This window comes from Canis lupus, chromosome 38 (genome assembly GCF_003254725.2).
Source record: "Canis lupus dingo isolate Sandy chromosome 38, ASM325472v2, whole genome shotgun sequence".
Classification (NCBI taxonomy): Eukaryota; Metazoa; Chordata; class Mammalia; order Carnivora; family Canidae; genus Canis; species Canis lupus.
The window spans coordinates 2,051,728-2,065,831 of NC_064280.1; the positions used below are offsets into that span (position 1 = coordinate 2,051,728).

The following is a 14,104-nucleotide window of genomic DNA, read 5'->3' on the forward strand; positions in this document are numbered from 1 at the left end:
TCCGTCAGTACCAGGCTCAGCTGAGAGCTTCAGACAGGCAAGGAGATGACTCTTTGGGAACTGTCTCCCCACATCTAGGTCTTGGCTTAGTGAGGCCTCTTGCTTTAAGCTCTTGGTTAAGTGCTCTTGCTGTGGCTGCCAGACCCCCTTGGGGTGGGGCAGGCGGGTGGCAGAGGAATCACAGAATTTGAGATCTGAGTCACCTGGGCTCATCTGATCAGGAGGGAACCGTGTCCTTTCCAAGCACCCAGCCCCCACGGCAAGGGCAGCAGCTGTCCTAAAATAGAGTCACAAAGACAGCTGTCTCAATCTAAAGCAATCCTTGCGAACATTTCCAAACCCTCGGCCCCTGAGTCAGCCTGTCCCCTGGCCTGTCAGCCCTGTGGCCGCAGATGCTCCATCTCCTCTCTTGGTTGCTGCTTGGAGAGAAACTGAAGCCCTCCCTTCAGAGCCCAAGCTGACCTGCATGGCTTCAGAGGGCAGGGATCATCTGAGAAGCTCGGGGCTGACAGGCCAGCCCGAGGGAGACAGACAGACAGACAGACCGACAGACAAGGACAGTGCGAGCAGAGGCAAGAAAGGGAAAGACGTCCCAGAAGGAAAGGGATGCCCGGGAGCATCCTGAGTTCCCCAAAAAACTGTCATCAGCACCATCAGATGTCTCTCCATCAGGGAAAAAGAGGACCCTGAGCTGGGAAAGCCCCTCCGAGTGGAGCTGAAGGACGGGAGGCCAGAGCAGATGGGCCCTGGGCAGGCATTCTGGCCTCGGAGTCTGGACAGCAGAAGCTTCCCCCCTCCCGGGTCCTCTCCTTTTCCAGGACCCCTCCCTCAGCCCAGGTCTGTCTCCACCCCGCGGCGCCCCCCTCCACTCAGGAAGACACCGAGCTGGGCTCCAGGCCCGACAGGTATAGCCATCTCCAACTCCGAAGCTGGCCTGGCCCTGCCAGCTGCCTCAGCATCTGGACCACTCACGAGCCTTGCCTATGTGAGCTGGACAGCAGGTGGAGCGGAGAGGGGAGCGAGGCACAGTGACAGCCTGACAGGGCTGAGTGCTGCTGCAGTGGCTGTCCCTCCACTTCCAGGCCCCAGCCTTCCTGGCACACCCCCACCCGCACGTGATAGGAACAGCAGAAGAGATGTGCCACTGACCTGGATGAGCACCGAGCATCTCAGAGCTGGCAGGAAACGTGGCCTTCTTTAACCCCTTCAGATTACCAGTGAGGCTCAGAGAGGGAAGGACACTCAGCCAAACACACACAGACAATCAGTAGCGGAGCCCAGACTACCCTTCCAGACATTCAGACCCTCAGTCTAGTGAGCTCTTCATGACATCACACTGCTGGCTGATTAAAAATGGGCTTGGATCCACAAGTACTAATGTGGAAATCTGTCCAAGACCTATTACGTAGTTTAAAAATATTTTGCAAATCATGCTGTATTGTGGGATCTCGTTTTCGTAAAATAGTACTAGTAACCCACAAAATTGTATACGTGAAAATAATAAACCTGGGGGCACGTAAGTCAGCTTTGTGAAGGGACTTTCACTGTATTTTTAAATTTCCTCTAGTGTGTGGATATTTTGACAGAGCCCGGTTACTTTTACAAGCTGGGGAAACAATAAAGATATGGGGGTGTTGCCCCGCACAGCAAGCTGGAGCTTTCCTGAGCGAGGCACCTCTCGGGGCGGGGCGGACCGGGGAGAGGACTTTGCCTCCGTGGATGTCCAGGGTTTGAGGAGCAAGAGCCACTTCCTCTCCCCCCCCAGCAGCTCGGGGCTGGGCGGCGGGGGGCCGGGGGGTGCAGACAGCGCCCTGCGGCCCAGCGGCCCATGCATCATGGAAGACGCGGGCGCCCCGGCTCGCTCCCTGGTCCTTAAATGACAGCAAATGAGGGGAAGCCAGAAGGGTGGGGACGGGAAGGGGTGGGAGGGGGGCAGAAGGAAGCCATCTCGGCCCGAGCGTTGGCTGAGGACCGCAGCCAGCCAGTGAGCGGAGCCTGGGAGAGGGAGGAGCACATCTTGATGCAGAGATGCTGCAGTGGCTCCGGGCGCGCACACACACAAGCGCCCTCGCCCGCCACCGCCACCGCCACCGCCGCCGCCACCACGGCCGCCACCGCCGCACCGGGCCAGCGGCCAGCGGCTGAGGCGAGCCGGGCAGGACTGGAGGGCGCCCCGCGGGCCGGCGGCCGGGCTGGCTCTGGCTCACCGCCTCGGCGACGTCCACCTGCCCCAGCCACCACCCCTCCTTGCCCCAGGTAGGTGCCCGGCTTTTGTCTGCGGCCGGAGGGAGGGCAGGGGCGGGCGCAGGCCGGGGCCACTTCTCAGCCGGCCCCTCGCCGGCGCTGGCCCGACCGGTCCCCTCGTCCCGGCCTACGCGGGCGGGTCCTGCGGCGGCGGCGGCACCTGCCCGCGGGGAGGGCGGCAGCTCCCAGGCCTGCCCGCGCCCAGGGCCAGCCGGTCCGCGCCCCGCACTCGGCAGCCCCCCGGAGCCCCGGGTGGAACCAGGGCGACTGTCCAGACTTGAGGTGGCCCTGAGTCTGTCTCTGCAGGGTGACCTCTTTTGCAAAGTCTTGCTTCAGTCAGGCAGAGGGAAAGGAAGGCTGGGAAGAGAGGGAGAGTGGACCTCAAGTTTGGGCAAAGGCGGTCCAGAAGCAGGGACCTAAGGAGGAGAAACTGAGGCAAGTCACGTCCCAAAGGGTGAGAAACAGGGACCACCAGGGCCAAAATTCTTATTCTTCCTTCCCGCCCCGCTCCCCGCCTCGCCTTCTCCTCAGATCCCTCCCTCCTCCTCCCTGGTGGGAGGGAAGGACCGGCATCAAGTTTGGCGGCACCAGAAGAAAGGGGTCCCAGAGAAGGCACAAGGCTCCATTTAGGGGGTCCAGAGACAGAGAGGGCAATCCTCCCGCCCAGCACCATGGGGCTCCCATCACCCACCCGAGAGATGGGGGAAGCAGCCCCAGCCCAAGTCCAGAGCCGAGTCCTGTTGCCTTCTCCAGGAGGATTCTCAGGTGTGGGATGACACAGTGTCTGTGGAAGGGCACAATCCCGGGGCCACATGGGGACGAAGCCGGGACCCTTCAGCCACGCAAGCCTGGGACCTCGGGGGAGGGGGTGGGGGGGAAGCTGTCAGTCAAGGCTCCCTGGAGGTTTGGGAATCCAGGTGGACCAGAGTGGGGTGCCCTGTGAGAAGGACAGGTCCGCTGATCCCCAAGTACCTGCCCTCAACGTTCCCGGTCTGCACAACCAGCCTGTGACTGTCAGACACTATTGCCCTTCCTTTCAGCCAGGACTCCCTGGGCACCACCCCCAACTCCCTTCACATGGCCCAGGCCCTCGGGAAGCTCCTGATCTTCCCCTGGGTCGCAGCCTGGGGCTCATCTGCCCACTGTCCAGCCAGAGAGACGTTCTGTCCCCTTAGCCTCCTGTTGTGCCTCAGAGGGACCCGGTGAGCCAGTGGAGATGCAGGGCAGCAAAGAGTGGACCACCTGTAGGAGATGCAGGGGAGGGGGACCCTGGCTCCTGAGGGTGGAGCAGGGAAATGGTGCCCTGACTCCTGGCCTGGGGAGGAGGACTCCTGTCCCCAACCTGAGAGAGACAGAAAGCATCCAAGCCCCTCCCCTGGGGGTCCCACCAGTTAACCCCTTTATAGCCTGGCAGTGGAACCAGTCAAGCAAGCTTTTTGCTACAAGGTCAAAGTTACTTCTAATTTCCCCTGGGATCTAGGGGGCAAGAGGGAGGCAGGAGGTGAGACAGATGGGAAGGGGACATCAGAGTCATGTAAGGTTCCCCTGTCCTTCTGGAGCTCCCCAGCAGGGAGGGAAGCGGAGACCCCCAGGGGGATGGGTGCCTGGAGATGGGTGCCCTGCTCTCTTGACTCTCTTACTCTCCCTCCCTTCTCGTTTATCTTCTACTCCCCATCTGGCCAAGCTCTGCCCTCACACTCCCTGCCCCACCAGCCTTAGCCCTCAACCTCCCTCCACACCCTCGCCCCTGCCAGATTTCACTCCTTATGCAACTCCATTCCAGCACCTTCTCTGCCAGCAGTTGTTCAAATAGACACACATGTAGGATGGGCCTCTGTGTTCAACGGGATGTTGGTACATATTGTCTCCGACTGACTGAATTCAGTTCTCAGGAGAGAGCTCACAGAAGGGGGTATCCCCAGGGCACCCTCTCGGACCCTCAGGCCAGGAGGGGAGTGACACGTTGGGGGTGCGCTGGAGGATGTATGGGTCCTATCCCCACCCCCTGCACCCTCAAGCCAAATGCTTGTGAGAAAGCGTCTCTCCAACATGAGAGTGGGTGGTAATTGTAATCTGGGGGAGATTCCTAGGGCAGAACCAGGGGGCTGAGCAAGAGGCGGGCAATACACAAGGAAAGAAGAACCAGAGCAAAGGAAATCCCAGGGAAGCAGGAGGGATTGAAGTTACAGACACCTCCTAACCCAGAAGACGAGCCATGAGGAGGTGGGGCAATCTCCTCTCTGGTGACTCTTTTTTTTTTTTTCTTTTTTTTTAAGATTTAATTAATTTATTTGAGAGATAGAGCAGGAGCAGGGGGAGAGGCAGAGGGAGAGGGAGAGGCAGGCTCCCCGCTGAGTAGGGAGCCTGGTGTGGGGCTCCATTCTGGGACTCCAGGATCATGTCCTGAGCTGAAGGCAGGTGCTAAACCAACTGAGCCACCCAGGCACCTCTCTCCAGTGACTCTTTTTTTTTTTTTTTTTTAAGATTTTATTCGTTTATTTATTCATGAGAGACACAGAGGGAGAAGCAGGCTCCTCACAGGGAGCCCGATGTGGGACTCGATCCCCAGACTCAGGATAACACCCTCTCCAGTCTCTCCAGTGACTCTTAAGAGGGTCTGAGAACTGGGATCTGGTCCATGGCCAGACAGCCCTGTCTGGAGGCAGAGGTGGGGTGGACCGCCCAGTAAATTCCTTTTAGCCTCAGGTTATGCTCTTTCAAAAGGGGGTGACTCACAAGAAGACATTCTTTTCATTCCCTCCTGCAGGCCGGCCACCTCTCATTTTTCTGAACCCTCTAATCTAGGCCAACCTCCCTGACTTGCCTCACAGGGGGTTTTGCTAACCTGGAACATTCACGGGAACTTCCAGGGGGTCTGTGCCCTGGTGGTGACCATCTTGGAGTACAGAAGTCCTTTCTTTGGTTTAACCAGTTCTCTTGCTATGAAATGAACCCATGTTTCCATGTTTACTAGAAGAAGATGCGAAGTAATCTCTCACCCAAACCGAGCGCCCTCTGCCCCAGGACAGGTGCAGACCCAAGTGTACCTCAGCACCCTTCGCATCTAAGGAGCCTCACCCCTGCCCTGCAGCCATCCAGAGAACATGCTGGATCTCCTCCAGACCTGGCCCACATCCTCTCAATGTCTGCTGGCCTCCTAGACCAAGAGGCCCCCATCCTGTGTTTGGTGAGAGGACAGCCCTCCTGCAGTGCAGTCCAAGAGACACAGTTGATCTGGGCCCCCAAGCAGAGACTGGCCTGAGGGGAGGAACAGGTTCAACACCCACCCCCAGGCTTGGCTCTGAACCAGCCTACAGGAAACCATCCGGGAGGTGAGGGGAGTCTCCCCTCTGCAGAGATTAGGGGACATATAGATATTGGTCCATTAACTTTATCCTAATGTGGTTCTTCAGAGCTGAGTTCAAACAATCGTCCTTACTCCTGGCCTCTCAAAAAGACACGGTCCCTCCAAAGCCCTCACTCAACCTGTCCCGCTCCATACTGACAGTCGAGTAGGGAAAATTTGGGTTGGGGTGGAGGCTGCCCCTTATCCCGAGCTCCTCCCAGGAGGACACAAGGCTCCCTCTTCTCCCACTCCCCACTTTGAGGGGTCTTTCCAGGGGAGAAGGCCAGGGCAGGAAAGTCAGAGACTCCAGGCTGCAGATGATGGGCCAGACGCCTCTGGTGCTAAAAGCTCAGACAAATGTGTGAGTGTGGGGGTCACAGCTCTCCCCACAGGCCACAGCAGTACCATGGGTGGTGCCTCAGAATCAGCTGCCAGTACAAAGAACCTGCAGAGAACATTGGAGGGTGGGAAGGGAGGGAGCATACAGAGCAGGCTGGGGAGAGACCCAGCTGTGCAGCTCCCCCGCCCCTGTCCCGACCCAGTCCCTGTCCCCCACTGGGGACTCACAAGGTCCCTATGCCACCCAAGTCTGTCCTAATGACCTCCTCCATCTCAGGGCACCAGCTTTTCCCACTGAGGCCCTTCCACCACAGCTCCCTTCCCCCACCAGCTCCTACCCTGCCTGGCCTCGGGCCCCACCAGGCCACTGCAGACCCCTATCCTTCCAGAGAGGGTGGAGTGACTCAGACCTTCCTGAAGGACAGTGATCCTATCCCAGGTGGCAATTCCCTTCCTAGGCAAGGTCTCCCTCCTATCCTGGACCCTGCGGGCATGAAGTGGGGGTGCATGAAGGAGAGGGGCCTGATGGGAGCACCCATGTGCTCATCCTCACCAGAGTCTCTCCTTTTTTTTTTTTTTTTTTTTAAGATTTGTTTATTTATTTATTCATGAAAGACACAGAGAGAGGGAGAGACACAGGCAGAGGGAGAAGCAGGCTCCCTGCAGGGAGCCCGATGTGGGACTCAATCCAAGAACACTGGGGTCACGCCCTGAGCTAAAGGCAGACACTCAAACACTGAGCCCCCCAGGTGTCCTGAACACATGGCTTCTGGGTGTGACTCTGCGTGTTCCTGCGCCCTTGTCCGGGGTGGCGTGCTTGCTGGTGCTGCCCTGGGCCTGCTGTGCATGTGGGGCATGGGGGAGGAAGGCACCTGCTCAGGGAGACTGTGGGAATCTCAGGGTCCTAACCATCTGTAAGTGCAGCCTGAATGCCATGACTGTGTGACAGTGGGTCCGACTCGGGCAATGCCTGTGGACACACGTGTGTGTGAGTCCCTCGGTGTGCTGGAGCCTCTGCAAGGCCTCTCAATAGTAAGATCTGATCTTTTCTGAGTGCACAGCATGGGCCAGGCATGCTGCTGACCTTTCAAGGGTCCGTTCTCCTCCCCGTTTTGCAGGTGGAAGACTGAGGCTCCGGGAGGGTGAGTAAGGAATGTAAAAGCGAGGGTTATGCTAGTTAGTCACGGACTAGCACTAGCGTTACTCTAGTCAGTAAGGGCCAGGCTGGTTGGCACAGAGCCCACTGTTAACCACTGTGCCGCGCTGCAGGAGGGAGGATGGCGGATACCTCAAAGGCTCCTGCAAGGCTTCTGGGCTTATAATAAGCCACTTGGTCTCTGCCCTCAACTGGGCTCCAAACTCCCCCTTGTCCTACCACCACCCATCTGCAAGTCGCCAAAGCCTTCAATACTCAAATCTCTGTTATCCAGAGGAAAGAGTGACTGAGTCAGGGCCGGGAGCTGGGTGTCCCAAGTGGCAGCACCCAGGGAGAGTGCATCTGTCCTTTCCTGCCTGGTTCTGGGGGTGGGGGGCTCAGCCCAGAAACCCCTCCCGTGTGCTGGAGCCCGGCTCACAGCTTTCCACTCGGCAGCTGTCCCCCAGGCCCTTTGTTTCCTATGCCCAACGATTCAGCCCACTACCCCTGGCACCCCTGAACCCCCAGGCAGCCCATCCCCCCACGTGCTGGTGCTGCACAGGACCAGCCCCTGATGGTGCCAGCCTGCAGCCACCAGTGCCAGCCTGCAGCCGCCCGTGCCAGCCTGCACCCCTGCACCAGGGCAGCTGGCCTGGGCCAGGCTTGGCTGGCTCAGGGCTCGGAGGGCCAGCTCTGGGCCTGGCCTCGCTCCACTCTTGCCTTGCTCCCAACAAAAAGGCCCCCTCTGTCCTGGATATTCTAGAATGTGTCATGGAGCAGATGGCATAGGGAAATGACCGGGCCACAGTTAGCTGGTCGGGAAGCTCTGCAAGGGCAGGTGCTTTCATCGCCATCTCCCCAGGGCTCAGCACAATGCCTGGCACCTGGTGATAAGCACTGCAAGGGAGAGGGATGTGGGGCAACACTGGATGCCAGTTGCCCCCCTCACCTTCAGGGAGATGATGAGCTCAAACTATGACCCAGGCAGCGTGTGTGAGTGTGTGTGTGTATGTGTTCACACAAGGCTTTGGCACACAGTGGAGTCCATGTGCATCTGATTGGGCTGACTGGTCTCTGTACTCTCCAAAGGCAACCCCAGGAGCTCCTCGACTCCAGCCCCGCCCCAATCCGTGTCCCTTCTGAGGCAAGTCTCAGCCCCCAGGGGGTGCCCGGGGCCCCTGGGCCCAGTGATGTGGGATCGTATCATTCATGACACGTGGTATGTCCTGGTAAAATGGTTTGTCGACGGCAAGAGCTACAGGTTGTTCTGACCACAGTGGTGAGAAGGGCTCCAGGGTGAATGATCCTCCTGGTGGACCGCAGAGAAGCAAGGCAGGAACTGGGTTGTCATGCCCTGTGCGGGGACACACACACACACATACACACATGCAGACTCACACACAAACACCAGACATACCCCCACACAGACATAAACACATGCGTATCCACAGAGGTACAAAGACCAGAGCACACGTATACACAGGGACACACGGACACAGCACATAGAGGCAAATAAACACTGCATACCTGTGTGTGCACGCACAGGCCGGTTCACACACACGCACACCCCCGCTCTCGCCAGCACTGCTGAGTGGGCAGCTGCAGACTCCTGCCCCGAGGCTGGCCCCAGCCCCCTTGGTCACCTGTTTCTGCTTTGCTCCGGCACACTCCTGCCCCCTCGCTGAGCTCCCAGGACGGCAGACAAAGGGCAGGAAGCTAACGGAGATCCAGAACCTTCTCTGTGCCCGACTCCAGGGCTGCACCAGCCCCCAGGGGCGTTTGCAAACTTTCTGGAGCTGCGACACCCTTTGTTCAAAGGGAACTTGTGGAGGTAGAGCAGATACACGACGACCCGCTCTGGCTGAGTGGGGAGGGGATCAGGGCCCCCATCCTCTCTCCATTCCCCCACCCGAACGAACCGTGACCCGCAGGCAAGTTCAAGCAGCCCCGGACTTCCCGAAGGGCACTCCATGACCTCATTTCCCAGTCAGAACTGCTCTGTGAAGTAAGTGTGACCATGTCCACCTCGTAGAGGGAAAACCGAGCTTCACCGGGAGGCGTAAGTGTCCAGGTGCGTCACCGCCTCCTGTCTGTGGATTCCCAAGCCTGCACGGTAGCAGGGTCTCTGTGGCTCCTATCAGGAGGATGGCTCCCTGCGTTTGTAGAGCATCCAGGACCATCCTTCTAGATTCTTCCATGACTAACCACCCTGAGACCTGAGTGTGCGTGTGTGTGTGTGTGAGTGTGCATGTGAAGGCGTGTGGGGAGGAGAGTGGGAATATGTGTGAAAGTGTGTAAAAGTGGCTGAGAAAGCATGTGAGCTGGAGGCAGAGGGTCGGTGTACATGCATGTGAGAGTGTGTACAAGAGAGTTTGTGCCTGTGAGATATGAGAGTGTGTCAGAGTGTGCTCCAGTTGGCCCTGGGGCAGCCCTTGGGCAGCACTGAAGTCTGGAGCCCCTGAATCAGCTCTACAGTGAGTGGGGGAGTGTGACATGTGTGTCCACTGGCTGCTGGAGGATCCGGCCACAGCTGCTCTCCAGCAGTTAAATGTGACACATGAGTCACACCTGTTGGTCCCAGGGCACTTTGCGAGGCACCGTGATGCCAAGATTAAGGAGCCAGTCTCTGCCCTCAGGAGCTCACAAGCTTCCAGGGGAGGCAGATGCACCCCCGGGGCAGGTGCCAGGGGTCTACTCAAGAACAGAGCTGAAGTCTAACTTTGTGCTGTGGGGGCATCTGAGGGGCTTCCTGGCAAGTGTGGAATTTCTGGATTCAAGTCTAGAAAGTGGCAAGGATAGAGAGGGATGCACGGTCGTGGAGAGGCAGCACCCGGGCCCCTTCCTGACAAAGGGAAGTGGCTATGAGGCCAGGGTAAAGCCAGGGGAGGGAGTGCCATGTGGTCAACACCACTCCCCCCCTCACCCCCACTGACACCCAGCTTCTCAGCCCACAGCCTCCATGACCACCCTGGAGCCAGTCCTCCCCCTCCCTCCCACACCTCCTTCAGGTGCCAGCGTGGCTGTTTAGGAGGCAGAGAAAGGTTGTGGGTGGCCAGATGTTGAGGTCTAAAAGGGTTTGGGAGCCCTTTCTTTCCAAAGGAATAGAGCACCAAGGGAGATGGGGAGATCTTGGGCTGGCATTGGTCTTCAAACCCTGCCCTGGCCCTGATGGCAGACTCTTAAGTCATCCGCAGCCTGCCACCCCCCACTCCCCCTATCCAGGCGACAGCATTCCCAGGCCCTCAGCCACCCGGCACTTTCTGGGAGCACTGGCAGTCTTAGAGCTGGAAGGGACCTTAGAGCACCCATTTTACAAATGAGGAGACTCGGACCGGGAGATGGTGTGGGTCTTGCCACCAGGTAGTTGAAGAGCCCCCAGCCAGGCTCTTTCCCCAGTCTCGGCCCCTTCCCCCTTTTCAGGCCTCTGGAAAGGTGCAGGGCAGAGAAGCAGAATCTGCATCTGGGTTGGCAGCTCTGACAGGAAGCCTTAGGAGACCTAGTGACCCAGGCTCCCTCTAAAACCCCAAAGCAGACCTCTGAGATTCCACACTACCCCCAGAACTCTTCCTGGCCCTGCTCGCCCCTCTCAGAATGAGGCCCATCCCTCCTCCTGGTGGCGGGGAGCTCTGATTGCTCTGGGCACCCCCACCCAGGGAACAGATTGTCCAGAGCTCCAGGGTTTAACCATGTCTCTGTATGAGAGGAAGGCTCCTCTGGGAGCCATGTTAACCCTTTGATCCTAGAAGGTCCTCCCGGCTGGGGAGCATTGCTGATGGGCCAAGGCTATGGCTTCACAATGCACAGCACATAAGGGCCTCACCTGGGGACCCAGGTGAGAGGGTATGAATGAACCAGTGAGACTCCTCCTCACTGCTAGAAAACCGAGGAAGACACTGAGACACTTAATGGGCTCCCAGAGGGGCTTACAGTGCCCCACCCAGGCCGCTGCGGGGGAGGGGCAGGGGACATTGGGCCCCAAGCACTGGTGGAGGAAGATGTTCCCGCTGGCAAGTATGGCCCTGCTCTCTTCTGAACCCCACAGCAAGAGCTATTACCCAGTGAGGGGCAGGTGGGTTCTTGCCTCCCAATTAGCCACTGCTCTCACTTCCTGAGCAAACCCCTGCTGGCTGCAGGGGAGGGGGGGGCAGCCGGTGCAGGGGAGAGCCAGACTCCCAGGGGGCCCCTAGTAGGCACTCAGCCGGGAAGAGCTCCTCGGTAACAGCCAAGCCCCTTCCCCTGGGCAGGGTGAGTGCAGAGCGAGGAGCAATTCTGGCCTCTCCCCAGGCTGGAGTAAAAGCACAGCCTGCCCGGGAGGGAGCCGGGAGGGAGCCGGGAGGGAGCCGGGAGGGAGTAGGGAGGGGCGCTCCTCACTCCTCGGCTCAGAGTCTTCCCCATCCTCCGCTTCCCTAGGTCCTTCTCAGCCTCCAGCTGGACTCTCACCACGCTGGGCTGAGCCTCCTCTCCTCTGCTCCCCATCGCTGCCCAGAACGCCCACCATGGGGACACCCACCAGGAGGAAGGCACACCTGCTTCTGCTGGTCGCCGTGGTCCTTGTCTCCTCTCCAGGTAAGGCGGTTCGTCTGGGCCCCGAAGCCCAGCAGGATGATTATATTGCTCTATCACTGCTATTATTTTAGTGATGACTTCAGAAATCATGGACTCTGCGTTGCTGTGGCACTTAGATTTCTGAGGCCATTTCCTTGCTAAAATTTCCCCATTTGTGGATCATACCTTCCCTTCGGGGTTAGAAGGAAGGAGGCTCCACCATACTATCACATGAAAGAAGCATGATCCAGAGAGGGTGTGTGGCTTGCCTTGGGTCACACAGCAAGATTATGGCACAATCGAATGTCCGTGATGCTGGCCTTGAGCTGCAGCCCCTGGAGCTGTGCTGTCCGGTCCGGCACCCAATGGCCACATGGGATGCTTAAAACTGAGATTAAATTGAATTTTAAAATTAATTCTTCAGTTGTAAAAGCCACATTTCAAGGGCTAATCACTACATTGGGTAGCACAGATTACAGGACATTTCCGTCACCACAGAAAGTTCTATTGGATCATACTGCTGTAGCAACCTCCGACATGAGGAGACAGAGGTCAGTACCACAAAACTCCAGGGCTCCCAGGGGCCATGCTGCGGCCTGGCAAACAGACCAAGTGCAGGACCTGAGAAGAGACGAGAAAGAGGCAGGTGGCTGAGGCAGAAGGCCAGAGGGACCAAGCAAAAGTTCTCATGCCTGGAGTGCCTCGAGGTAGGGAGAGCGGAGGAGGGAGGCAGAACGGGGGTGGGGAGCAGCCCAGGCCTCTGCAGAGCGAGCCAGGAAGGAGGTGCCTGGAGCCCCAGCCCGCTCAAGCGCTGCGGGAGGTCCCCCCCCCCCCCCCCCCCCCCCCCCGCCTGCTGCTGCTCTGAGGGGCCCCTTGGGACCACAGCGTGGCCTCTCTGCCCTGACCCCCAGCCCAGACCAATAGACACTTCTTTTCTCCTTAAAGATCTCCATGGGAGAAAGAGCACCCATCCACCACCACCCTTCCCGAGTTCTAGCCACCTCTCCTGCACCTCCCCCTCCACCCACCCCCTGCAAGGCCGCAGCCCGCTGGGCACATTTTAGGTTCTCCATCCGTCTAACCGTCTCACCCGGGGAGGACTCCACGGGCATGCTTTCCGATGCTCTCATTACCTCCTAACTGCCTCTCCATCCTGCACCCAAATCAGTGAGGCTGCCGGGAAACGGGGCTGACCCAGAGGCCTGCCCGAGCCTCCTGGCTCCCCCACCCCCAGGCCTGGCTACCTGTGTCAGGGCCCGGCAGGCCAGCAGAGCCCCGGCCGCCCCACAGAGAGCATGCAGAGGCACCTCCGCAGGACCTCAGACCAGGACCGCATCATCCAAGGCAGGCGGTATGGGCAGGAGCAGGGCTCTTAGACCCCGAGATGCAGGAAGGCCCAGGGAGAGGGGACCTGGTTGGCCACATCCCTGAGTTCCAGAGACACAAGTGGAACCGCCCACCACTTGTTCTTATCCCCGCACCCCCCACTCCCAGAAAGGTGTTTCAGCTCTGGGCTCACCTCACTAACCTACCCTGGAGAAGCAGCCTAGGGTCCCTGGCACCCAGGCAAGGAAAGGCAGCGAGGGTGCTCCTCCACATTCTCGTCTCTAGCCCCTTCCTCTGAAGCCTCCAGCTGCACCACCCCCCCCCCCGTGGTTAGGGGAGCAGAGTTGCCAGAACAGGGGGTCAGAATCAGAGAGGATGTAGGACAGGGGCAGCAAGGAGGGGTGGCCTTGCTCAGGAGCTCATGCGAGTGTGTGTGTGTGTGTTCAGTGGGTATGACTGCAGCCTCAGAGGAAGGTGTGGGGTGAATGTGAGTGTGTTTGTGGATGTTTAAGAGGGTGGCAATGCCAGCGAGTTGTTGCGTGGACCGGGTGCTACATGCGGGGGGATGACAGATGTGCACGGAAAGCCTTCCAGCAAGAGCGATGGCTCCTGGCCCCAGCTGCCCTTGGGGGTGCCCCCGCGGCATCCTGATGCACCACCTCTAGGGTGCGGTGGGGGCCTCTGGTGGCTGGCTCTGGCGGGAACCCAGGCGAAGAATCGTGGCCACTGTGGCTGAGGACACTGGCTATGGGTGAGGCTGGCCAGGGTCCAGATCCTTCGATCTGCTTCTCCCCACCGTGTGATTTGAGGCAAGTTATTGAACTTTCCTACATCTCAGTTTCCACATTAGGGAAATGAGGGAATGGTGGTGCCTTCCTGTAAAGGGGTTAGGAGAAGAGGTATGGAGCCTGGCATCCGACAAAGAGTAAGTGCTCAATAAATAGCACCTGTTTCATTAGGATGACTGCGTGAAAGTGTATAAATAAGCACATGCGGACATTTGTAGCTGAATGTGCATGGGAACAGCTGCGTGCATAAACGTGTATCTGACTACAGGAGTAGCTTATGGGGGGGGTGTGCGTAAAGGAAGCATGTGTAGGTGAGGGTATGGATATTGCACTGAGGGCGCCTATGTGGCTGAGAGCAGAGGACAAAGCTTCTGCAGGAAG

At 58.7% G+C, this 14,104-nt stretch overlaps 1 protein-coding gene across 2 annotated transcripts in view; it reads left to right on the plus strand.

Annotated features, from left to right (window-relative positions):
- Window positions 1–2,103: 2,103 nt before the first annotated feature.
- Window positions 2,104–14,104, plus strand: part of CNTN2 (contactin 2) — a 32,829-nt gene continuing 20,828 nt past the window's right edge. The window contains exons 1-2 of one of the 2 annotated variants that reach the window (XM_025421117.3): window positions 2,104–2,256; window positions 11,475–11,630. In XM_025421117.3, the coding sequence (XP_025276902.3) occupies window positions 11,561–11,630 (70 nt within the window). In that variant the 5' untranslated portion in view covers window positions 2,104–2,256; window positions 11,475–11,560. Of the gene's footprint in view, window positions 2,257–5,408; window positions 5,432–11,474; window positions 11,631–14,104 lie in introns of those variants that run through there. The other variant, XM_049107016.1, reaches the window with a different exon arrangement.